Here is a 24,935-nt window from a genome sequence, read left to right on the forward strand (position 1 = left end):
AATGCACTCCCTGTCTTTGCTCTTCTTCCCCTCTAAAAGTATCGCTAGCTATAGTAGGTAGGTGTTTAACTGACTAGAATGGCCTTGATCGCAAGTGTATCTAAATAGAGTATGTTATCCCTCGTGCGAATTCCAGGTTTGTGTGGTATTTTCGGCATCCAAAGGGGGGGGGCTTTGGAAATTTGAAAAAACGGCGCTGGCATAGAGTAGCTCAGGCCGAATTTGGCCCCTGGATTTTGCAACTAACATATACTTCTCAACACATACTTCTCGTTATTCCTTATATAACTTATACAACTTATAACTTCCGTGTCTCTCTTACACGTCATTTTTAATATGTCTAGCTATATTTCTCATCCGTTTCCCTGCGTCACTTTCAGAACTTATTATATTCCCATAGTTCCTCTCTGTGTATCCTCAAATCTACACCCCCGATCCCATTCTAGAAACGTGTTTGAGTAGATGCGCAAATACGTGGGCTAGATGCGCAAATACATGGGCAATACCCGTTTATTTATTATACGCAAATCTACACGCCCTATCCCATCCTAGAAGTGTGTTTGGGCAGTAAATGCGCAAATGCATGAGCAATGCCTGCTTATCTGTTGTTCGCAAAAATACAAATGCTCGACAATGCTCATTGACTCGTCATACATAAATCTACAAATGTATAGGCAATGCTGGTTTACTTAATATATGCTATACTTGCCATGCTGTTCATTTACCTCTGATGTTTTTCCATGATGTTTTCCATGATGTTTTCCATGATGCTTTTTCGTGATGTTTTTTCGTGATGCTTTTCTGTCATGCGTTCATTTACCTATGATGATTTTCTGTCATGCCTTTCATTTACCTATGATGCTTTTTGGTAATGCTTTTCTGTCGTGCTTTTCATTTAACGTGGTTTATCACCGAGTCGATCACTTTCCCCACCTTACTACCTACAAACTTCAAAACGTGTTTTCTAAACAACCAACAATGGAGAGTCAATCCCAAGAACGCGCATCGTCCTAGCTATTAAGGCTATTTAAAAATCCAAGAAACTTAGCCGTCGCTCTGCTACAAAATTCATATTACAAAGGTTGAGTTTTTTTGAGCTTTCTACGTAGCTTATAACCAGTTAATAACAACTTAGAATGCTAAAGCTAGATTCCGTAGACCTGGTTTAGTGCCCTTTAATCTACAGGTGATTATTTCAAAGCTAGATGTCAAGTTACAGACTCCGACACCTATAGGACCCCCCTCTATAGATGATGACCCTTAGGTTTCTTAAACATCTTGCAACCTAATTGACGCTCTTTCTCAATCAACCTTAGTTCAAAGTTGTATTACATGTCATTAAGGAAGCTCGCTAACTCCTATTTTTAAGATAGTCACTACATTAGCAAAAGGTACAGAGATATTAGCTTATAAGAACACTCTTTTAGCTTCTAAGGTCTGAACTCTTCGCAAGGCAAATGAAGCCCTTAGCAAACGCCATAGGGCTAAAAAGACTTAGGTGCATTAAGGAGGTGCACTTACTATAGAGGATGTGCATGATATTTTAGCTTAGAAGGAGGTAGATGGGCAGATTCAATGTAACAAGCGCTCTAGAAGGGTTGGTTAAATGAGGGGCATTTAACTACACAACACTATATTCTTGTAGAAAGACTAGCCATTATGCACCAACTTATCCTAAAGGTGTACATATGTCTAGTTCATTAGATTCTGAGTAGTTTTAATGAATATTATATGTGGTAGTGGTTTAATTGTATTTTAACGTAGTTAGGTAGCAGGGAAGTGATATGATTGACTTAGTAATAAACCACATTACCTCTACTTTTCCAGAATGCTTTTCTGTCGTGCTTTTCATTTATTTACCTTCTGTCCGTTTACTCATTATCTATATATATCTAGAGTTTCATTTGTAAATGTATAGGTATGTGTTTTATAAGTACTTAGTTGTTACTATAGAAGTAAACATTTTATATCCTTTATAAACCTCTACATAGAATGGGGAAATATAATTATCTTTTTACTATTATACTATAGAGGTGAATTTAACACAGGGTTAGAAAATCAATTATAATCATGATTATTAATAAAGCGTATAACGTGGTTTATCATGACCCTGGACATATCATGACCCCGGACACTTTTCGTGACCCTTCTACCTTTCAACTCCAACATGCGTTATCTTCACATTTGATGATGTCAGTACAAACCCAAGAAGCACGAATCATTTTAGCTATGGAAGCTATTCAATCATCCAAAAATATTACTCTTCGCACTGCTGCAAAACTTTACAATATGCCACATTCTATGCTTAGTGACAGAATGAATGGTCATTCTACTATCCACAAGCGCCGGCCAGCAAATCACAATTTGACTAAAACAGATGAGGAAGTCATTGTTCGATATATACTTGATTTAGATGCGAGGGGGTTTGTGCCTCAGATAGCTGGTGTGGAAGATATGGCAAATCTCATTCTAACATCATGGGGAGGACGACGTGTCGGACAGCCTCAATTGCTCCTAGGCCATTCTAGATTAAATGTACGGTATCTATTATATATACAGGTATACATGCTAACTAACTTAGTCTGGTTTATCTCATTAGCAGTGAAGGTAAAGCTACACCTTGACTTTGAAAGGAATCATGGTGTTCGCAACGGCGTTCCTAGGCAGGTGCTCCTTAATTGGTTTGATGCCTATCTAAGGAACCAGCATAAAAACATTAAGCCTACCTGGCTAAAATTTAAGGATATGTATAGACGGCAGAGGAAAATGCCACTTATTAATGACTAGATTGCACAACAATCAATAGGCACCTTAAAGGATAGTATTGACTAGGGTTCGGCAGATGAGGAGGATGGTAGTAGCGAAGGGCAAAGGCAATATAGGGACGACAAGAATGACAAGGATGATGACTAGTGTCATACTGACATTCGTTGCACTCAGTTTGCTATCAAACTCAAGAGCAAACTTGGAAATCTCCTCCTCAAACCTACAAGTCACTATACATATTTTGGCTTATCACACCAACAACAAGAGCAATACTACTCAACGATTGCTACAACCATCTATGATTCATTACACGTCATCGCTCCTTAGTTACTGGGCCGATATTACCACATAGCATATCTCTACAACCCTCTATGATTCATTACATGACATCACTCATACTACCACATGACATATCTCTACCAACTAGAGGCCTAGGAGCATGAACGATAGCTCTAAAAGCTCCTACGAACCTCTATGATTCATTACATGTCATCGCTCTTTAGTTACCCACAAGATTGGTTAAGTTATGACATAATTTGTCTATGACATAATTGTTACGACGGAACAAGAAGGCTGGCCAACTACAGGACAGGAAGGAGGGAGGTCGCATGAGACCGGCCCTGGTACCTGGAGGGGCAGCGGGGAATAGTAGTTCCGAAAGTATCACGTGACGGACTCGCAGGATGATGAGAAGAGTCCTAAGAGTCCAGGACTCCGAGGACTCGAGTGAGTTCCCAGGAGTCCACTAGGCACGTGATGGACTCGCAGGATGATGAGAAGAGTCCTAAGAGTCCAGGACTCCGAGGACTCGAGTGAGTTCCCAAGAGTCCACTAGGCACGACGCCACTATATAAGTAGATAGTATTTCCTTAGATAGGAGCTTCGTGCTCAACTCAATACAGTATTTGTTATATACTAGTAACGTGTTACTTGAAGCCTTTGTGTCTGATCCCCTGCCTCCTCTGATAAGTAAACCTTTACGCAAGAGAACCTCTGTGTCTTCTATCGTTTAGAAGTCAGCGTTACACTTTGAGCACCACTTCTACGAGGTACCGGCTTACACACAAAGCAACATGTCTGTCGTCAGTTCGAAGGGGAAAACCCCCACCACGCCAACTTCGTCTCAGAGGTCTAAGCCTGAGAATGAAGAGATGCCCGATGCACCCACCGTCAACGAACTCAAGGAAACTCTACGCGTCAAGTTGCCCGACACTTACTCCGGCAACCGAAAGGAACTTGAGGTGTTTTTGCTACAGGTCGAACTGTACCAGCACTTCAATGACGAGAAGTTTCCCACCCAGGAGAGCTATGCCCTGTGGACTGCGTCCTACCTTAGGGGGGAAGCCCTGCGATGGATCGAACCATTCCTCAAGGACTATTTCAAATATGAAAGTACCAATGGAAGCATGACAACTACGCAGACTATGTTTGGCAGCTGGAAAGGATTCTGTAAGGAAATCCGACGCATGTTTGGAGACATCGATGAGATTAAGACCGCGGAAGACCATCTGTTTGCACTTAAGCAGACTGGCAGCGCCCTCACGTACTCCACAGAATTCCAGAGATACGGCAATCAGACAGGATGGGATGCCAGCGCACTCATCAGCCACTACCGACGTGGGCTGAAGAGCCATATACGTATGGAACTTGCCCGTTTGGAACAACAACCAACGGACATGGTAGCGCTAATCGAACATACGGTCCGAATCGACAATCGACTATACGAATTCCAGAAGGAACGTCGGACCTATGACAAGCCCAAGAAAAGTTACCCCTACCGGGGAAACGAGGGCAGACGACGGGATCAACACCCGCGAGACAACCGTTGGTCGGACCCAATGGAACTCGATGCCACGTTCAAACCTGGACGACCCCGTGACCCTAAGAAAGACAGACAATTCAAGGAACGACTCTGTTTTAACTGCGACAAGCCAGGCCACATGGCCCGAGACTGCAGACAACCAAAGAAAGGGAACGGCGGACGCAAAGTCGGCAAACAACTCAATGCCACCTGGACGGGACAGTTGAACGCAACGTTTGTGAGCAAACAGGACTGGGGAATAAACGGCGAAAGCACCCCAGAAGACGAGAGCTCAGATGAAGGGTCGGAGGCGGAATCGTTCACCGTCTCGGAACAGGAGACCTTCGATGAACTCGCACCTACGGAACCAATGAATCCACGGTGCAAGAACGTAGTAAGACGCATGGCAAAACACGCCCACGCGAAGATTAGGGCCGAACGAGACAAGCCCAATGGCCAGAGGAAAATCCCCATGCTTAAAGACCTCTACGGGAACCTGTTACAGGAACTTCCGTTAAAGTGCAAGGTGGACGACTGCAAGGATGACCTCTGGAGATACTACGACCAACTAACGAATACCCGCAGGCTGCTTGGCACGTCCCAAGACGTAGCTAAGTTGGAAGCCCAAGAAGCGGAAGAACTGGAGAAGGATGTCGAGCATATGGCTAAACTGAAGTATATGAAAAGCGTCGAACTTTACTACCAGGACCGCAGGAGAGCCCTGAAGAAGTACGACGAGAAAGCCAGAGATATGCTCCGACGGGAAAATGCGAGACCCACTCCACGCATCGAAAGGAGAGCCATGGAGCAACTAGACACGTTCTCCACGCCTCCGAGGGAAGATAGTGCATGGGTGAGAGGACAGCGGGAACTATCAACGACAGACGCAACAGAGACTGATCATCCCTGGCACGCATATGTCTACTGGGAGTATTGCAGCGAAGATGATTGCAAGCTCCACTGGAAAAAGAAACACCAGAATCAGTTGTTTCCCCGATCCTCACCCAGGATACACTTCAGAGACGCAGAGCAAGTTCACGCCCTCAGGCGAAGCCAGTCTGAAGGGGACTTGCCTATCAAAAGCGAACAGGTATACGAGAAATACCCACATCTGCTAGATGAAGCAGAAGAGCGAGGGAAACGATCTCCCCAAGGACCACCATTGGAAGCGGATGAATACTATCCTTCCTCGGACGAGTCAAAAAACTAGGAGTCCTCGACGGTAGGCCACCGGCGAGCGACACGAAGAGGCCTAGTACAGACCAGCTATGCGCCACGACGGGCAGCATGCAACTATATGTGGTCGCTAAGATACAACAGCGACACCTCCGAGCAATGATTGACTCAGGAGCAACGGGCAACTTTATGACAAAGAAAGTAGCAGACACGCAAGGTTTCAAGACGCAATTGAAAACCGAACCATACCCGTTAATGGTCGTAGATGGAGAGCCCATCTCGACTAATGAAGGAATGGTGACCCACGAAACGGTCCCATTGGAAATGGTCATGCTACACGGGCACAAGGAAACGATTCAGTTTGACATCGTGCACATGGACAACCATGCGTGCATCCTTGGTGTGCCATGGCTCAAGAAACACAACCCCCAGATTGACTGGTGGAACGAGAAAGTTGTGATGAGCCAGTGCGCGTGTGAACAACGGACGGACACGCGACAACGGGAGAAACCCTCCCAGGGCCGGAAGGAGTTATGTGCAACCTCCGAGCTCGATGACCTAGCCCAGGCATCCTCACCGACGAGTATACCGGTGGAGTACAAGGAATACGAGCGATTATTCCAGGAAGGCCCTAAGAACGAGGCGCTTCCTAAGCACCAACCATGGGATCACGAGATACCTTTGGAGAAAGACAAGAGTCCACCGTTCGGACCAATATATCAGCTATCGGAAAAGGAGCTGAAGGTACTTAAGGAGTACATTGATGATAACCTAGCAAAAGGATTCATCAAACCATCCACATCACCCGCAGGAAGTCCGGTGCTTTTCGTACCAAAGAAAGACGGCTCCCTACGGTTATGTGTGGACTATCGAGCGTTGAACAACATCACAATCAAGGACAGGTATGCCCTGCCGTTAATCAACGAACTACACGATAGATTTCAAGGAGCAAAGATCTTCAGTAAGCTAGATCTGCGAGGAGCATACAACCTGATCCGAATCAAGGCTGGGGAAGAGTGGAAAACAGCATTCCGCACCCGCTATGGCCTATTCGAGTATCAAGTCATGCCCTTTGGGCTAACAAACGCACCCGCATCTATGCAACGACTGATGAATGATGCTTTGCACGAATACTTAGACATCTTTACCATCGTCTACCTAGACGACGTCCTGGTGTATTCAGCAACCAAGGAGGAGCATGTCAAGCATGTCAAACTCGTCCTGAAGAAACTAAAGGAGTACAGCTTACTCCTCAAACCAGAGAAGTGCGAGTTCCATAAAAACCAAGTCGAATTCTTGGGTTACATTATTGGAACGCACGGCATCAAGATGGACCAAGCAAAAGTAACGGCAGTGTTGGAATGGCCAACACCGACCACGGTCAAGGAAGTGCAAGCCTTCCTAGGCTTCGCCAACTTCTATCGAAGATTCATCTCAGGATATTCCAAGGTAGCTCAACCACTCACAGAGCTTACCAGAAAGGATCTCGAATTCAAATGGACGGACAAGGCAGAGGCTGCTTTCCAGGAACTTAAGACGAAGTTCACGGAAGCACCTATCCTTGCTACATTTGACCCTGCAAAGAAGATCATCCTCGAAACGGACTCTTCTGACTTCGCAATTGGAGCATGTCTGAATCAACCAGACGAGAACGGTAAGTTCAAACCAATCGCGTACTACTCTAGGAAACTGTCACCCGCGGAACTCAATTACGACATCCACGACAAGGAGCTACTGGCTATTGTCGTTGCCTTTGAGCAGTGGCGAGTATATCTTGAGGGATCCACCTACCCTGTGCAGGTATGGACGGATCACAAGAACCTCATATATTTCACCACGACCAAGGTTTTAAACCGCAGACAAGTCCGCTGGGCAGAAACCCTCGCAGCCTACAACTTCACGATAACCTATCGCAAGGGCTCCGAGAATGCAAGAGCAGATGCTCTCAGCAGACGGACCGACTACGCCGGCCCAAAGGAAGAAAGACCTAGAGCAATTCTGAAGAAAACAGATGCAGGAATACAGTACAACGAGTTACTAGCGACGATCTCAGTCATCGAAGATACAGAACTCGAGGAAAGACTCAAGAAAGCTTACGCAACAGACGAATGCGCCAAGCGAGTCTTGTCCAAAGTCGAAGGCGACTTCACCATCGACGAACAAGGATTGATTCGATACAAAGGGTTAGTGTATGTCCCAAGTCAAATGAGACGCCCGCTGGTGCAAGAACAACACTCGTTACCAGCACACGGTCATCAGGGAGTAACGCGAACCTTCGAACGAATCACCCGACACTACTACTTCCCAGGTATGAGGAAGCAGGTAGAGACAGTGGTAAGAGAGTGCGACATTTGCAGCAAGTCAAAATCCAATAGGCATCTGCCATACGGACAACTCAAATCGACACCAGTACCAAAAGGAGCGTGGAAATCAATAGCTTTGGACTTCATCGTCAAGCTTCCACCCTCCAAGGACCCGTTAACAGGAATAGAATACGACTCTATCCTCGTCATCACGGAAAGACTCACGAAATATGGGAAGTTTATACCATATCTAGAAGCTAGCGACGCCGAGGCGCTCGCATATACCTTCATTCGAGTCATATTAGCCGATCATGGGATGCCAGAAGAAATCATCTCAGATAGAGACAAGCTCTTTACTTCGAAATTCTGGAAATCATTGATGGCGCTACTGGGAACAAACCATAAGCTATCAACAGCTTTTCATCCCCAGACAGACGGCCAAACAGAAAGATTAAATCAGACCCTTGAACAGTACCTGCGAAGCTATGTCAATCATCAACAGGATAACTGGGTTCAGATCTTACCCATCGCACAGTTTGCATATAACAGCGCGATGACAGAAGCAACGAAAGTCTCACCGTTCTTTGCCAATTACGGCTACCAGCCAGAAGCATATAGGCAACCAAGACCAGATGAATCACGAGCTGAACAAGCCCTGATCGTGGTGGAACAACTGAAATCGTTCCACGAACAACTTGCGACGGACATCCAATTCTTAAATGAACGATCCGCCGCATACGCAAACAAGAAGCGCAGTATGGAACCTGCCTTCAAGGAGGGGGATAAAGTATACCTACTCCGGAAACATATCAAAACGAAACGACCAAGCACAAAGTTGGACTTCAAGAAATTGGGACCATTCAAAATATTGAACAAAGTCAGCTCAGTTAATTACAGACTGCAGCTACCCAGGAAGTCTAGACTACACCCGGTATTTCATGTCTCACTACTGGAACCAGCAAGAGGAAATACCCCAATTGCGACCGACACCGAACTCCAACCCGAGAATGAGATAATCGAATATGAGGTCGAAGCGATCCTAGACAGAAGGTTAGTAGGACGTCGAGAAGAGTTTTTGATAAAATGGGAAAATTACGAACCTACGGATAATTCGTGGGAACCAACAAGGAACATCAGCAAAGAACTGCTGGAGGAATATCGACGCCGCCATCCGTCAGCCATTGATCCCAAGATGCAGGGGAGTAGGCCAGTGGATCGGAGGAAGCGAGGGTCCCGGTCACAGACGAGGAGGCAGCGCTAACTGCCTGCTCCTCAGCCTCAACAGCGTCACGCTTCTCAGCAGCCACACGTTCGGCCTCCTCTGCCGCATCAAGCTCGTCGAGGGTTTTCAAACCTCGCCGGAGCATATCTTTACCACGGGTCCGGATGAGGCGTTTCTGCTTCCGCAGACGAAGTAACTTCGAAAGGGTTTCTTCCTCTTCGCGATCCAGGCGATCCTCCTCCCGTTCGAGCTTCACCCAGTCGGGATGCTCAGGACCCATACAGTCACACTTTTCTTTCAAGTTGCGACGAACGCACTCGGCGCACCGCCGTGAATCATTTGGAGACGACACGCAAGTAATGTTTCGCCTCACGCAGTTCGAGCAAGAATCCATTTCGGGTAGTTCGTATCCGTGGTTCTTTATTCGACGGACAAGATCGTTGCGTTCCTGGAGTTTGCGGGCAGTGTCAGTAGGCATGTTGCATGTTGAAGGACTCGCTGAGGAGCAGCAGAGTCCCGGGGGCATGGACGTACTTATAGGATTCGAGACGAATGCCCAGGGGAAGGGAGCGAGTGTTACGACGGAACAAGAAGGCTGGCCAACTACAGGACAGGAAGGAGGGAGGTCGCATGAGACCGGCCCTGGTACCTGGAGGGGCAGCGGGGAATAGTAGTTCCGAAAGTATCACGTGACGGACTCGCAGGATGATGAGAAGAGTCCTAAGAGTCCAGGACTCCGAGGACTCGAGTGAGTTCCCAGGAGTCCACTAGGCACGTGATGGACTCGCAGGATGATGAGAAGAGTCCTAAGAGTCCAGGACTCCGAGGACTCGAGTGAGTTCCCAAGAGTCCACTAGGCACGACGCCACTATATAAGTAGATAGTATTTCCTTAGATAGGAGCTTCGTGCTCAACTCAATACAGTATTTGTTATATACTAGTAACGTGTTACTTGAAGCCTTTGTGTCTGATCCCCTGCCTCCTCTGATAAGTAAACCTTTACGCAAGAGAACCTCTGTGTCTTCTATCGTTTAGAAGTCAGCGTTACAATAATTTGTCTATGACATAATTTGTCTATGACATAATTTGTCTATAGGGGTACTCTGACCTTGGACCTCCTTTTACTTCCTATAGGCTACGAACCTAAGAGATGGTTCTATGGGATTCTCTTACGTCGACTACAGTTACCAAGCCTGGTAAGTCATGGAAAGTCTTGGAAAATGAGAGAACTACACTCCTTTAGCATAAATAGGATTGCCCTTTCCTTAAGAAAGGGCAAGCAGACAATACAGTAAATCAACTATCACATACTTCCACGTCTTTTCCAAGCTTCCAAGCATTCATCTTGTTACTCCTTGTTTCTGAAAAGTCAGTGAGGTGTTAACCTCTGACTTACCCCTGAGTTCCCAGACTCAACATTTGTTGCAACTTGTCTGAACCACTTCACTACATCACACACCTGATTGCTGCATTGTGGAATAGTCTAAGCTACGACCCTTTGGCTCTGTTTCCTAAGACAGTGTGTTGTCTTAGTAAATTCATCCCTTCCTTGGGTGGCTAGATTCTCACATCTGGTGCACCCACCATTACACATTCGATACATTGCTTTTGAGAAGGTTCGGGAGTTGTTGATGTGCCCAGTTACGTAGAGCGCGGCGTTGCTCAATAGTTATTGCAAATCGTTTCATCATTTTGAGGCCTAAATAGAGCAACGAGAGCAACGTTAACACAGATAAAGCAATATTTAGGAGAGGAAGCTGCGATATCATGAGTATCGGTATTTGTATGGTGGTGAGGTTCGGACCAGGAAAAAATATCGCAATAATGAAGTTATCGCTTAATTGAGAATCATTATATCGGTGCTTTACTGTAGCCAGGTACCTCCCTCTGAAATGCCTTCGTCAATTTCGCGCAAATCAAGCTTTAGGAATAGCAAAGTGCGCATATTCGCACCCCCCCCTGAAAGAGCGCATTTTTTCTATATGAATCTAATTACTGCACGTTCCAACAACAGAAGACCTCCCTCGTGGCGCAATTGGCTAGCGCGTTCGACTGTTAATCGAGAGGTTGGTGGTTCGAGCCCACCCGAGGGAGTTAATTTTTGATGTTTTCATATTTGAAACTTGTAGTATCTTGCGGCAATCTATAATCCGTCAATGGATCAATGGATCAATAAATACTATCCTTTTTCGCAGCCGCCCGACCCGGGCCTAAATCCAGAAGTTCGGGCTCAAGCAGCATGTGTAGACACAGGTAGTTCATCAGGTTTGTTTGCATAGTTACTTAAGAACGAGAAATTTTTGTGGATTTCGATTGCCATGCTATATCCATATTCCCAGATTATTCATCGTGAATGTGCTGAAGGATATACCGTTTTACTGTCTTCGGCACCGTTGTGAGGTCAACCATCATAGCTCCACTGGTGATGTGCATGGGCTGACCATCAGCGTTAACTGCATCGATGCTCGAGGGAACGATTTCAATAGACAACTTGATTGAGATTGAGTTGACATGAATGGTCGATTGATGGCGTTTTGGCGCATTGTCGAAGTCTTCAGAGTTGGAATCGTTATCAACTTCAGGCTCGATCTCTTGGACCTATAAAAGATTAGTTTTTCGACAGTAACAATGAAAATAAACTTACGGCATGATGAAGAATACTTCACAAACGCAGAGAGGGGGTAGAGATGATGGTAGGATTGGGGGGGTGGAGTGGGTGCAGTACAATTGTGTGCTCGAGATAGGGTGTGTAGGAGAGAGAGAGAGGGTGGAGAGAGAGAGAGAGGATGGAGAGAGAGAGAGAGGAGGGGGAGAGAGAGAGGAGGGGGAGAGAGTGCATGCGTGTTTGTGTGCTTTCAATGTGGTGGGAATCCACAACTTCATTCTTTACGATTTCTTACATCTATGCCATCTAAAAACCCACGTCTCTCTGGCTTTGTTTATTGCAGTCTTAGTATTTTCACATTTATATGGTGTTTTAGGGGTCTAAAGGGGTCGGTTCCCCCTTCGAATATTTGAAAAAACGGAGTTAGTATAGCTCGACCTAAATTTGGCCCTGGGTTTGAGCATTTGCTATGCAGGGAAAGGAGATGGTGGTGGGGGGGTAAGGAAAAGGGGGTTGGAGCTCTCCGGTATGTAAGATGCGATATAGGCTGGTACGGGCTCGATGCATGGAATTCCCAGTTAGTTTTACTGCCATATCCCAAGTCATCCGCCAAGCGATTCCTATGCGATCTCTGTGCCGCCTATATTTCCTACATTCAAACCAATGGTATTTTTGAGCAAGTTACATATCCTACTGTCCTCATCCAATGCGGCTTTGGCTCTCTTTGATATCCTTGCATGGCCACTCCCTCAATACATCGAGAGAGAAGGCACGTTAAGGGCGATAACAATAAAATGATTTTCACGATATGCGTAGTTTCCATTATGATGCGCCTGAACTCCTCGCCACGGTCGTACGCTGAGACGTTTTCCCATTCATGAGTCGATTCGAGGTGGTGACCTTGACACAGACTTCTTGCCTTTGGATTTAGAGGCACTAGAGCTGCGTCTAGACTCATCGTTTCTAAAGGTGGTTAGCATATTTACTTCGTGTTTGCTGATCTGTGAGGCGCCTTACGATCTCCGCCTCTCGCCCTCCTTTCTGAAAGTCTCAATGATCCTCAACATCTCCTTCCTTCCTCCATTAGCATCAACCATTTTCCCACCCATACTCATGCTGATCTTCTCCTTGGCATTCGCGCTCAACAGCCTCTTTAGCAGCAAATGTCTCATCTGGATGCAGACATAAACTCCGCAATCACTTCCGTTTTCTTGTTGCGGACTGTCGTCTAGGTTCATAAAACGGAGTGGCCTTCCAATTAATGTGCTCAGCTTATGGGTAGCATTGGCGGCTTCGTTGTAGTTTGAGGGCGACATCGAATCGTAGTGAAATGCCACGCCATCGATTATAGAGACCAGAAGCAAAGACCAGTGAGAACCACCTTCAGCAACGGAGACGTTGCGGGCATCGTTTATTGGAAGAAAGATGTGTGTTGTGCGTGTGAAGTCTGGAAGGGCCTCCCTGAGAGTGTGCGGGTTCGGAGTCTGCATAAGCATGAATGCCATAGAGGGTCGAAGAAGCACGATGTGAGACGTTGGGTATTGGGGCAGTTGCTCGCGCTCAAGATATCTAATAGGGTTAGCTGAGTCGTGTACTGGGCGAATATGTGGCTTACTCTTCCCAAAAAGAAATCGTCTAGAAGGTATCATTAGCATCATGTCGACCCAGGCATGCCAGAAGAACTTACATTGTCTGTTAACCAGTCATATTTGAGTGTATCAACATCTTCTTTCGTCACTGCGCGCATATTAGTCTATGTTTGTCGAAAAAAGCAAGCGGATATACAAACATCGAGTGTCGTAATCTATGGGACGAATTAGCTCCGTCTCCCATAACAACCACTGAATGAGAACTTACAACTCAAGTATGCATCATCGGGGGAGAGCTGTATAAAACTCAAATTAGCTTTTGGTCTCTCGCGGTCCCAGTCTAGGTCCCGTCCGCGTTCATATGGCGAACTTGGTCTCCAGTAGCCCACAGGGTTACCGAGGCAAAGGGTCCATTCAGCAATGACCCGTAGAGAAGTGAGACGTGCAGAGTGAAGGGGAAATAAACCAAACATACACTATCTCCAAAGTGACGGCTCACTCTTCCCTTGAAAGGATGAAATCCTCCGTCTCGTGGCATCCTTTCACGATTTTCCTGGGCGGAGATGCGAGCTGCAAGTTGGTGATGCGGGCTGAGACGCGGGGTCAAACTGACTTCGGGGGCGCGAGGGTCTAGCTCGGTGACTGAGGGCTCCAAGGGACGTTTGCCAGGATAAGATATATTTCGGGGTATTGATATATTATATATCGAATATGCCGAAGCCGTGTCGGCTGTCGACTTGTCGACACTGTGGTGGTTCAGTCGCCGCTCCTTCGACGAAGAAGTGAAGGGTACGGGTCGCCAAGAGCTGGTGGGGCGGCTGGGACAACCAGAAAGGCCAGGAAAGTTTGGCGACAGCCGACTCGACGGCGTTAAACCTCAACAGGGACAGCCCCGGGAACGAGTTAGTAACTTATGGTTATGCTAAAACAAAGCCAGCCTCGTCATAAGCTGCGGTCCGTTTTACTCGTACTGAAACTGCTAACTGGGGCGCGCCTTATTTCCATTTCAGTTTTATGAACACCACAGCCTCATTTACACCCTGCAACTTCTCAATATCACCAATGGCTATGCTATGACGTAGCAGTTATGGATATACACAATTGAGCTGTGGCAGCTTACTTTCCCGCCGATAAGGAAATCAAGCCTCACTGACGCATGCGCTGTTCAGTACAAAGTGTCACAGGATACAATATTCACTGCGCATAACAGTAAATATGGAAGATGCAGCCTATAACTCGTCGCCTCCGAGGCACAGCCACATCCCACGGCTCAAAGGGTTCCTTCCGCTCAACGATGAGAGCCCAATGGCGCTGCATAACGCAGGCGTGTTGAATTCGTTGATACGAACGCGCTCCAATACGTCGCTCCATAGGCTGAGACGCGCTCCATCTATTATCGTCGACGATGAAGAGGTCGGGGAACGACTATCATGGCGATGGGATAGCGAAGAGTCGCCCCAAATGCGAAGAGCAAGCTCGGTACTATATGGACCGCAGATGCGAAGTATGCGCCTGATTGGAAATAGTAACCCGAGATATAACTGGACGAGATACTGGAAGACTGAGGAGGAATTAAAGCTCATGAAACAGCCAATGTAGGTGTTCTCCTTCCAATGCTTGGCTTCGTACGCCGTCCCTGGGCACCTGTGGGACGCTGTACAGCTATGAGACATTATGGCCAAGCCCAACGGCGTGATGCTCTCAGATCTTAAGTTATACTGACTTCAATAGTCGCCAATACTATGAGCGAACAAACTTGCTCATTCAGCAATACATTTATATTGACCGCCTCCTCGATTCCTCACTGCCTCACGATCTGCTTAATGAGTATAACACCAGTCGCGATCAACCCAGTGTCCCAGCAACCATATCTGAAGAACAATCATCTAACGAAGACTCTGGAAATCGAACAGAGCCCAATGGCGTCAGTTCGAACAATAAAAAGATAAAGCGGACGCCGAGGGACTTATTCAAAGTTCCGTCCGAAGATACGGCACTTTTGGAATACTCGAACGACGAGGATAGCCCAAGACCAGAAATACCCGGCATGAGCGACGACAGTGTCGAAAGTGGCGATAGGATCGTTCAGCTTGCCATATATGTGAATCTGGCCGCAAACATTTTTCTGCTGGGAGGTAAAATGGCAGTCATTGTACTCACGAGCTCGTTGTCCGTTCTAGCATCCCTTGTGGATGGTGCACTCGACCTCTTAAGTACAGGTATTGTGTGGACGACAACAAGGTTGATCGCTAGGCAGGATCGATATCGTTATCCTGTTGGACGGCGACGCCTTGAACCGATCGGTGTACTGGTATTTTCAGTTATCATGGTAACGTGCTTTTTCCAAGTTGCACTGGAATGTTTCAACCGTTTGAACTCGGGAGATCACTCTATCATCCAGCTTGGTGTACCATCCATCGCCATCATGGCTTCGACTGTGGTAATCAAAGCCCTGTGCTGGCTTTGGTGCCGAGTCATCAAGAACTCCAGCGTGCAGGCGCTGGCACAAGACGCTGAAACAGACGTCATCTTCAATTTATTTTCCATCATCTTCCCTCTGGGTAAGTTCTTATTCTTGCTGTTAAATACTCACCATACTAATATTTATAGTTGGATATTACGCGAACCTCTGGTGGCTCGATGGGCTCGGAGGTCTTCTTCTCTCGGGTTACGTTATAGTCAACTGGGCTGGCACTTCTGCAGGGCATATCCGTAACCTCACTGGCGCCGCTGCCACTGCTGATGAGCGCAATGTGCTTCTCTATCTGACCATGCGGTTCGCGAAGACTATAAAACAGATCCAGGGCTTGGAGGCTTACCATTCAGGGGATAAACTCAATGTGGAAGTCGATATAGTCCTTGATGAGACAACGAGCCTGCGAGATAGCCATGATTTGGGAGAGAGCCTTCAGTATGTTTTGGAGTCAGTGCCGACGGTGGATAGGGCATTTGTACATCAAGATTATGCAAGCTGGAACTTGCCGAGCCATATGCAACAGCAGGCGGAGTAGAGGAGTCCAGTATAAAGGAGTTGGGTTGGGTTTGAAGGTGTGAGTTGGACATATTTTGATATCCCCTCTGTCTCTGTATATTATAGACATATATATGTATTACAGCTCCTTACTTCAATATCGCTGTTCCATGTGTGTGACGAGTGCTTTTCATTCATTACTATACAACCCTCCTTACGTGAGGATTTATTATCCATATTGATATCCCATGGCATAAGACCATTACTCCCCAAAATGAAGACATTCCTCCCTCAACCTCGTCAAACTAGCATATGCCTTCTTGGAAAACATCTCCAAATCCGGCTCCCTCTCCTCCTTGCCATCCCTCCCACCATCAAAAGCCTCCACACTCCACCAGCTCCTCGCACCCGTATCAAGCACCTTCCTCGCCAGCTCAATAACCGGTAAATACCCCCCTTCAAACGGTAACGGCCTGTAGTTATAGTTCCACACCGACTTCAGCTTCGCATCCTCATTCATCTCCGCACTCAGCGGCGTCTTAGGTCTCCACGCATCACTGATCTGAAGCAGGTAGACCTTCTCGGCCGGCACCGTCGTAGACATCTCATACAAGCTGTCCCCAAAATTCTTACCAAGCTCCTCTGGCGGGATGCCACCATGGAGCCCATTGGCCGTCGTCGGGTCAGCGTACTCTGCAGCCGTGATCTGGAAGGTGTCGAGACACAACCCGCAGTTCGTGCGGTCGACGGCTTTGACGACTTCCCAGCCGTCTTTCCATGTCGATGACACTGTCGCCCACGAGCGCGCCTCATACGCTAGTTTGAAGCCCTCCTCAGCTAGCATATCCGACAATCCCTTCAGGTCGCGCACTGCATCCATCCTAGACCGGCTGAGAGGCGGGATGGGCGCATCGTTGCTCCCGACTTGGAGCATGTCCGTCTCAAGTCCCTTCATGATCTTGATCCATCCTCTCGCCTTCTTGAACGCCGCCATCCGCTCGTCGCTGTGCTCGGGCCAGCCTTCGAAGTTGGAGAAGGGCTGGAGGATTACTATCTTGAGGTTCTGGGCTTCGCAGAGGTTGTGAACCTCACAGGCTGCTTCGTGGAGGCCGTCGTAGTCATCTTCTTCGACGTCGCGGAGGAGGTGGACGTTGGCGAAGGAGACGAGGTCGTCGAAGGCGAGCTCGATGCCGGTGAAGCCTGCTTGGGCTATGGCGTAGAGCTTGGAGTGGAGGGGGGTGCTGGAGTAGCCAACGGAGACCGTTGCGATGGAGAAGGGGATTGAATATAGAGATGAGTCTTGGCCTGCCATCTTACTGTTTGTTTGAGTAGTCCAGAAATGTTGGGAGGTGGTAGATAGGGCACCATGAGATTATGAGCAAAGGAGGGGGTTGTGTGAGAATGTCGTCATCTTCAAATGTTCACGTGATAGTATATCAAGTGTGGCTGCCACATTGGTACCCCTAGCCCCAAATAAGGCATAATATGATATTGAAAGGACTTATGATACCTATGGGTGACGATTTTAGGGCCGTCATCGTTTGTGGTTGGGCGTCGATATCCCGTTATGATGTTTTAGCCGGCTTTCGTAGCACCTTTGTGTTGCGCTCTATTATGGGCACTCTTCAGATGCCACAGCGGCTCTGATATCTGCTCCGTGGTATGGGTATACTCTCTTGACACTCTTTTTTGTTCTTCCCGTCTCAGCCATTCCTCAGCTCTTAACAAACTCCGGCTTCTGCTCCAAAGTCTGGCTGATAAACCCCCTCAACGCAGCCCACTTATTCGACGTCGCCGCCGCCGCCGCAGCATGCGGCTGTCCCTCCATCGCCGGCGCCGTCTCGGTACTCGCACTCAGCTGCGCCATATTCTTGCCAAACCTCTCCCTCTCCATCTTCTCCAACTTCTCCCTCCTTTTCGTCGCCCCGGGCCTACTCTTCAAACTCCTATGTTTAATCTTCGCATCCCACATAATCCTCTCCCCGCCATTCCCATCATCATCGAAATCGGGCAGCGCATCCGCCAGACTCTCCAAGGTGGCGACGAGCTTCTTGCTCGGGCGCCTGCGCTTCAAAGTCTTGGTGTTGGCTTTCTCGATGCGGTTCACGAATGCCGAGTGCTTGATGGTGCGCTTGTCCTTCTTGGTGTTGAGGAAATCGTCGGAGACGCCGGCGCCGAAGGATGAGGAGGGTTGGTAGTTGGCGGGGCGGGTCATCATGCCTGATCCCGCGCGGGAGACCTTCGCGCGGATGGAACTGCGTTTTTTCGGAGCAACGGGCGCCTGGGGATTGTTAGCTTTTGCGGAATGGTATGTGGGGATATTATATAGGTAAGTACGAACCATGATTGCGGTTTGATTGGGTGGAGAGACTGGAGATGGAAGAGAAGCCCCTTGCTGGTTGTCGTAAAAATTGAAATCTTACAAGGGTCGTTGAATTTACAGTGGAAAGAAAGTTCGTCAGATCTCGCGAATCGACGCTAATATCGAGTTTGGGGGCTCCATGTGTGGGTCTTCAACTCAACCCCGCATTTCAAGCTTCGCACGGAGAGGAGGAATTGGAGAACTGCACATGTCTTGCTGGAAACCGATCTTGAATTACAATATTATATTGAGTTTGGCTCCGATAACCTTTAAGCTATAAGTCTAATCTAATCGTACTTTTTTTTATAAGTTATTCCATATAGCCCGTTTGAAAGCCACGTTGTCGATGATATTGTGATACATGTTTTGAGCAAGACGTTGAGCAAACCCCCCAAGACCAAACCAATTCCAGCCAACAAGCAATACTACAGCATTAATTTTTAATCTTGTTCTTCCACGTCCCATCCTCCACCCATCCTTTCCTCTCATTCATGAACTTCTGCAACATATGCTGTCTCTTCCGCCACTGCGCTTCAAGGTCATCAAGATCTTCCCACTTCGAGTTCAGAGCAATAGTGGCATCTCTTGTCTGCTTAAAGCTGCGTGTAACTTGCTGCATCGTGTTCGAAAACTGCGATTCGAGCTTACGTCTATCGGCGCTCGCCTCACGTTCAAGTTCTTCGACCAGCTTCGTCCCATTCCTCGTGTATTCCTCTACAATGTCGCCAATAGCTGTTTCCTTGTCGACCAAATTCTCAACAAGCGTCTAGATACGGGTTAGAATATAATAGATTTGAGGTAGATTTCTACTTACGCGGACCATGCAGATGAGAGTATCAGTCAAGTTCCTATAAGGTGACTGAAATTTTTTCCTCCACGCCATCTCAGGGGCGAGTTTTTCCTCCTCAGTTGCTGTAGTAACTGATGCTTTATCATCAGAAGAGCTTGCATTGCTATCGATACTACTGGACCTTGCGCGTCTCCATTGGTATCGATTTTCAGCTTCCACCAGGGTCTTCTCTGGGTCATGATCCGCCACTTCGGGCTCAAATATAAAGGAACGTTTTCGTGGTTGAGCATTAGCTGCCTTCAACAGAGGCTGGGGTTGAGATTTGGTCGTTATCGTAACCTTCGATCTGGCCGGTTGTTCTTCTTTGAGGCGCCTCGCAAAATTGCTCAACTGCCTTGGCTCCCTTTCCTCAAAGGGGTTCACGGAGTTGACAGTGGTGGCGTGATCTGTCTCTGGAATGACTTCCAAATTCTTCCCAGCCGTGGTTGGCCTAGACAATAAATACCGTGGGTTGACGGGAGCCTCCTTTTGTCGACCAAAAAGTTGTGACTTCCGGTTCGGGGAGGGGTCATCAAAGTTCTGTAACATAGTTGACTCATCATCGTGGTCGTCGAAGGGTCCCTTTTCAGTCAGGATGTCCTTGTTTTGACTGGTGTGGGGCATTTTCCTCGCAATAGAAAGCGTTCTTCTTCTAATTTGCGCCACGTTTGCTGTTTCCTTGACCGTAGGTCTCGCATGAGGGCTCCCATTCTCGTCTACACGGGATTGAGAGCTACATATGGGGCTGTCTTGCTGCGTAGCAAATGGGGTGCTTGACTTCAACCGGTGAGGTAGCATAGTTATATCGTCGTTGCAAGCATCATCATCTACAGCCTTATTGGAGGCAACCTCCACCTTTTTAACTCTTTTCGGAGGGGAAGCTTCCAGATGTGATGTAGGCTCTGGACTTGGCCGTTTTCTTGATTGACCAAGCGCTACTGCATTTATGAGCTTTGCCATGTCCGTTTTAGAGCTCGGATTCTCAACAGGCTTCGGCTTCAGCGCGCTAGAGACACCCTTATTCTTGGGACCCTTTCTACCAAAGGCCACAATTGGGGTTTTGCGAGACAAATGATCGTCGACGAGATGGGCAGAGGAATTTCGTAGCTTGGTCGGGGCCACTGCTGCAGGAGCAACTGGATGGGGGAGATGCGCCATTGCTGGAGTTGACTGGTCCTCGGGAGATAGGTCGCTGGGTGCTTCGAGGAACGCAGGGATAGAGCTTTCAATTTTGGCTGCTGTAGCTGATGTACTCTTTTCATCTAGTTTTGTCATTGCAGCTTGCGCAATTGCCGGTGGCTGGTGGCGCTCAATATCTCCAGAATCTTCACCTTCTTCATCACTGCTGATGCAGATCATTTCGACTGCCCTCCCGAGTGTGGTTGCAGGCGATTTTCCAGTAGTTACTGGGCTTGTCTTTTGTTGACGCTGCTCAGGCAATGACTCCGCTTCAGGCAGTGGAACCACTTTATCCCTCTCCTTCCCTTTTAAGCTGACTTTTGCTTTGGATTTCGACTGTTTTTGAGGTGCACGGGTTGCTTTCTGGGCAGATTTCCCATACACCCGGGCCTTACGTTGTGGTTCAGAAGACTCGCCCACGGAGCCAAATATATCCGCCATTTTGCTGGCCATTTTCGATACTGCAGGCACTGGTGGCATAGGAGTAAAAGGCGGTTCATAATCATGAAATGCCTCTTCAAAAAAGCTTTCATGTCGCCGTAGAGGATCAAATATATTCGATTCCATGTGCTTACCTCCGTCCGACTCCACGTGTTGACCCCCTGTATCAGCATGGGACATTTCTATGTCATTTGGTACAGACTCTTTGACCTTAAGTGCTGCCTTTGGCCTGAGCAGGGGTTTCTTTCTGCCCTTTTTAGGCTTCGTAACGACCACAGCGGTGACCCGCGAATTCTCCTTCCCGTCAACTTGTTCTACTTTTGCTAGTTTTGTCGATGACGGTTTATTGGCGCGGTTTCTTGGGCCGGGCCTGGCGTCGCTCTGATCATCCGTACCATCAGCGAATTCGTTTGCCGTCTCCTTTATGGATAAGGCATTTCGCCTAGTAGCCCGGCGAGTACGGTCAGGAACATCCAGCTCGGACTTTCTCTTCTTAGAAGCTCCTTTGCCGTCCTCCACAGGCTTCTTCAGAGGAAGAGTGGTAGATTTTGGAGAGTCGGGTTCTATGTTCCAGCTTTTGTTTTGTTTTTCACTTTGCTGCTTCGGTGCCTTCTCCGGTGCATCGGCCTTCTTTGAAAGACCTAATGGCTTCTTACTCTTCAATGCTTGTTTCTTTTTTGGCCGTACGGTGGCAGGTGGTATTTTAATTAGCTCGTCGGTGGATCCAGCGTGTTGTGTAGGTAGGAGGGTATCGTCAGCCGGATTGTTAGGAAAGGCCATCAATGGGCTTTGGTGAATGCGTGGGCTAGACAACCCAAACTCATCCGAGGTATTAATGGTCATTCCTGACACTTCGTTGACTTCAGTCCTTGTATTCATCTTTGTGGGCGCGTGATGAAGAGACTTGCTTGTCTTTCCTACTCCACCAAAGTCACTTCGCTCCTGCATTCTGGATACCGTAGTCAGAATTGGCAGCAGACACTCCTGTGGTCCGAGTCTACTGTTAACTAGAGCAGCTGCAACTGAGCTCCTCGGATGGCGGTCATAAGCTACAGGGCTCGCATCATATAGGTTACTACCATTGTCAATAGTATTCTGTCTCTTTTTCGTAGGCAGCATTCTGTCTTGGGTGATAGGGCTGCTATGGGCGGCCATACCTACACCAACAAAAGAATCTGCAAATGATTCTTCGCATGGACTCTCGGTATCATGGTCGTTCGCATGGGTATCACTGATACCTTGAGCTTCAGTAGCTTCTGTATTGATATCGTAGTTTCTGTTGAGGACAAATCCCTTGTCAACTTGAGAGGCTCTCCTGAAGCTAGTTTGCTTGGTAGCTTTTTTATTGGTATCTGTGCGTTTCCCGTAGAGGATCAAGTCCTCGTCGCTTTGAGAGTTGTCAATGAAGCTGGTATTCTTGGAAATTTTTGGATTGGTATCTGTGTTGTGGCGGTTGAATGCCAATTCCTCGTCGCTTTGAGAGACATTCATGAAGCTGTTTCGCATGGTAGCCTTGGCTGTGTGGCTACCTTTGAAATTCAACCCCTCGTTGCTTTGGGAGGGTTTAATGAAGCAAACTTTCTTAGTATATTCAGAATGATCGCGGTGGCCGGATATCGCTTTATTATCGGCAGCCGAGTCTTGCCTTCCAGTCTCACTATTAAGCTTCGCTCCACAGTGTCGAACAACTTTGCCAATATCTGTGGCGAGTGTTGTATTCCTCAATGTCAATCGCACGACAGAAAGTTCTGACGGGCTTGAGTTCACATAGGCTTGCTCCCCCCCATTGCGGTTGATGTGTAAAATAAGATCGGCAGGGGGCTCGGTCCCTACACTCCGATCAAGTGGTGTTGGCTCAACGCGAGTATCCGAGATCAGATGGAATGGAATGTCGATGGCGGTGTCGAAACCCTTCTTTTCGGAATGTATATGGATATATACGCAATCCGAAAGGACCACGTATATGCTCCTGTGGTATATTGGGATGGTCTTGGTGTTCAGAAACTCTGGGAAAGTGACCACATTTTGTGCAAAATCTATAGTACCGATGCTAAACAGATTTAGCAAATTACCACTCCACGGTGGGCGGCACAACTCACTTCTCTGTGCCAGCTATCTTGTCCCAGATATCATCAAGATAACTTGAGAACCTTTTGTCCCATTGTGAGGCTGAAGGAGCTTGCTCCGGGTATTGAGAAATGAACTCCTTCTCTGTTTCGACGGGAAATAACCATTCTTTCGGAATAATATCTGAGCTGGTAAGGGTCGTCAAAATCCGCCCAGAAAGGGTCCTCAGTATCTCATTTTCTTCATACAAGATCTGGAACCCAAGTTTCCGGCTAAAAGGTCCACGTTAGTGGCGTAAACGAGGTGTTCATATAGCCTTACTAACCGTTTTTCTTCTGGCATGAATCCAATCAGCCCTACATTGTCGTCGGAGTGAGAGGTAAGCTCGAGAATCAAGAGCCCGACCTAGAGGCTGTCAGCATTTCTGTCAGCAATCCTTCCGTGCGTGGTGTGCAAATTACCCATCGTCTCGTCTTGTATGATTCGCTTCTATCACAGAAGGTGACAAAGATTAGTTCCAAACAGTCTTTGCTGATATCAGACAGTGACTTTTGGATGTCGTCTCTTGCTTCCTGCTTCTTGTTTGCGTTGTGTAGAAATTCCTGGGCACAGTCAGAATAAATGGGCACATTTAGAAGTATTACTTACAGCTAACAAGTACAACCCACGGTCTCTCAACTGGGAGTTTCCTGCGTGAATGAGGATCCGAACTATGGCGACGAACGCGCTTGGGTGAAGTTCGCTGCAAGCTTCCGGGAATGCACCTATGACGCAAACAATTCTCTCCACTATGTCAGTGGCCACCTTTTGGTCGGTTTGCCCGAGGCGCGCCAGAGTAGCTTTCATCTTCTTGATGATGCTCTCGGAAAGTCTACTCAAGTTTAGGATAGCACATGGAGTTGAATTCGCGGTCTTACCGTAGAAACACATTTCGGGCCAAGGATGACTCGAGGTATTGAAGAAAGTCTTCAAAGGGGCAACTATTCGGATCTCTTGGTGGGCTGCTCAACAATCTTGAGACTGGTGACTTGGTCCGTTTCGACCTATGTCCAGCCATTTTTGAGCGGCTACCCTCCGCCGAGCAGCCGTCGTTGATTTCAATCGTGGTATGGCATCAATGAAAGAGGTGGCTTCTAACTCATGCAGATATTCAGATATATTTGACCAGTGTCTGCCTTTGCATCACCGATTTGACTATTGTGGCAATGGCCAATTGAGAGAGACCGATGGGAGGAAATGAGGGAGAGTGGTACCGTAGGCTGGGCAGAATAGCAGTCTCAAGGGCCAACCACCCATCACCTGACATACCACCCAAGTTGACCTCGCACCAAGATTAACTAGAAATAAAGGGAACAAGATAAATGTGTATGTACTCTATTAAATGATAGATTTCCAGCTGTATACCAGACATAAATCATGTACAGTGAAAGCCTCCGCAACCTTGCAAGACGAAGATCCTGGCAGCACAATACCAGAGAGAAGCACAACGGGAGTCGGATATATCAACGCAGTTGAACCTATCCTTTGAGAAACGGAATACAACTGTAGATTGTTGAACCTCGACGAAACTGGCCCACCAACACGCCCCAATATAAGAAACAAAGACTCTTACTATATCTTTGTA

At 47.4% G+C, this 24,935-nt stretch overlaps 5 protein-coding genes and 1 non-coding gene across 6 annotated transcripts; 2 read left to right on the forward strand and 4 right to left on the reverse strand.

Moving 5' to 3' along the window:
* Positions 1–11,287: 11,287 nt before the first annotated feature.
* VC83_06921 lies at positions 11,288–11,362 on the forward strand (the record flags this gene model as incomplete). Its single annotated transcript has 1 exon — positions 11,288–11,362. It is a non-coding gene; the product is annotated as a tRNA-Asn (tRNA).
* An 889-nt stretch (positions 11,363–12,251) lies between these two features.
* VC83_06922 (uncharacterized protein) lies at positions 12,252–14,232 on the reverse strand. Its single transcript, XM_024470505.1, has 7 exons — positions 13,938–14,232; positions 13,731–13,758; positions 13,663–13,677; positions 13,561–13,610; positions 13,489–13,508; positions 12,891–13,442; positions 12,252–12,836 (listed from the first exon to the last, which is right to left on the reverse strand). The coding sequence occupies exons 1-7, from the start codon at positions 13,998–14,000 to the stop codon at positions 12,749–12,751; spliced, it is 816 nt and encodes a 271-aa protein (XP_024322016.1). The 5' UTR covers positions 14,001–14,232; the 3' UTR covers positions 12,252–12,748.
* A 104-nt stretch (positions 14,233–14,336) lies between these two features.
* VC83_06923 (uncharacterized protein) lies at positions 14,337–16,582 on the forward strand. Its single transcript, XM_024470506.1, has 3 exons — positions 14,337–15,057; positions 15,194–16,023; positions 16,073–16,582. Exons 1-3 carry the CDS (start codon positions 14,678–14,680, stop codon positions 16,471–16,473), a joined length of 1,611 nt encoding a protein of 536 aa, XP_024322017.1. The 5' UTR covers positions 14,337–14,677; the 3' UTR covers positions 16,474–16,582.
* A 113-nt stretch (positions 16,583–16,695) lies between these two features.
* On the reverse strand, positions 16,696–17,745 carry VC83_06924 (uncharacterized protein; the record flags this gene model as incomplete). Its single annotated transcript, XM_024470507.1, has 1 exon — positions 16,696–17,745. The coding sequence occupies one exon, from the start codon at positions 17,743–17,745 to the stop codon at positions 16,696–16,698; it is 1,050 nt and encodes a 349-aa protein (XP_024322018.1).
* Positions 17,746–18,147: 402 nt separating this feature from the next.
* VC83_06925 (uncharacterized protein) lies at positions 18,148–18,777 on the reverse strand (the record flags this gene model as incomplete). The annotated part of the gene is made up of 2 exons (XM_024470508.1): positions 18,148–18,714; positions 18,775–18,777. 2 exons carry the CDS (start codon positions 18,775–18,777, stop codon positions 18,148–18,150), a joined length of 570 nt encoding a protein of 189 aa, XP_024322019.1.
* A 314-nt stretch (positions 18,778–19,091) lies between these two features.
* On the reverse strand, positions 19,092–23,955 carry VC83_06926 (uncharacterized protein). The gene is made up of 5 exons (XM_024470509.1): positions 23,773–23,955; positions 23,637–23,716; positions 23,344–23,583; positions 19,610–23,294; positions 19,092–19,561 (listed from the first exon to the last, which is right to left on the reverse strand). Exons 2-5 carry the CDS (start codon positions 23,651–23,653, stop codon positions 19,229–19,231), a joined length of 4,275 nt encoding a protein of 1,424 aa, XP_024322020.1. The 5' UTR covers positions 23,654–23,716; positions 23,773–23,955; the 3' UTR covers positions 19,092–19,228.
* Positions 23,956–24,935: the final 980 nt, after the last annotated feature.

The sequence above is a fragment of the Pseudogymnoascus destructans genome (assembly GCF_001641265.1).
Source record: "Pseudogymnoascus destructans isolate 20631-21 unplaced genomic scaffold scaffold_17, whole genome shotgun sequence".
In the NCBI taxonomy this organism is placed as follows: Eukaryota; Fungi; Ascomycota; class Leotiomycetes; order Thelebolales; family Thelebolaceae; genus Pseudogymnoascus; species Pseudogymnoascus destructans.

Bases quoted from the DNA above. Each gene is read 5' to 3' on its own strand.
- VC83_06923 (XM_024470506.1), top strand. From the start codon at position 14,678: ATGGAAGATGCAGCCTATAACTCGTCGCCTCCGAGGCACAGCCACATC. The intron at 15,058-15,193 runs GTAGGTGTTCTC...TGACTTCAATAG, and splicing joins AAGCTCATGAAACAGCCAAT to TCGCCAATACTATGAGCGAA. The intron at 16,024-16,072 runs GTAAGTTCTTAT...TAATATTTATAG, and splicing joins TTCCATCATCTTCCCTCTGG to TTGGATATTACGCGAACCTC.
- VC83_06926 (XM_024470509.1), bottom strand. The intron at 23,295-23,343 runs GTGAGTTGTGCC...AAATCTGTTTAG, and splicing joins AAGATAGCTGGCACAGAGAA to CATCGGTACTATAGATTTTG. The intron at 19,562-19,609 runs GTAAGTAGAAAT...ACCCGTATCTAG, and splicing joins CTCTCATCTGCATGGTCCGC to ACGCTTGTTGAGAATTTGGT.
- VC83_06922 (XM_024470505.1), bottom strand. From the start codon at position 14,000: ATGCCACGAGACGGAGGATTTCATCCTTTCAAGGGAAGAGTGAGCCGT. The intron at 13,759-13,937 runs GTATGTTTGGTT...AGTTTTATACAG, and splicing joins GCCGTCACTTTGGAGATAGT to CTCTCCCCCGATGATGCATA. The intron at 13,509-13,560 runs GTAAGTTCTTCT...GATACCTTCTAG, and splicing joins ATGACTGGTTAACAGACAAT to ACGATTTCTTTTTGGGAAGA.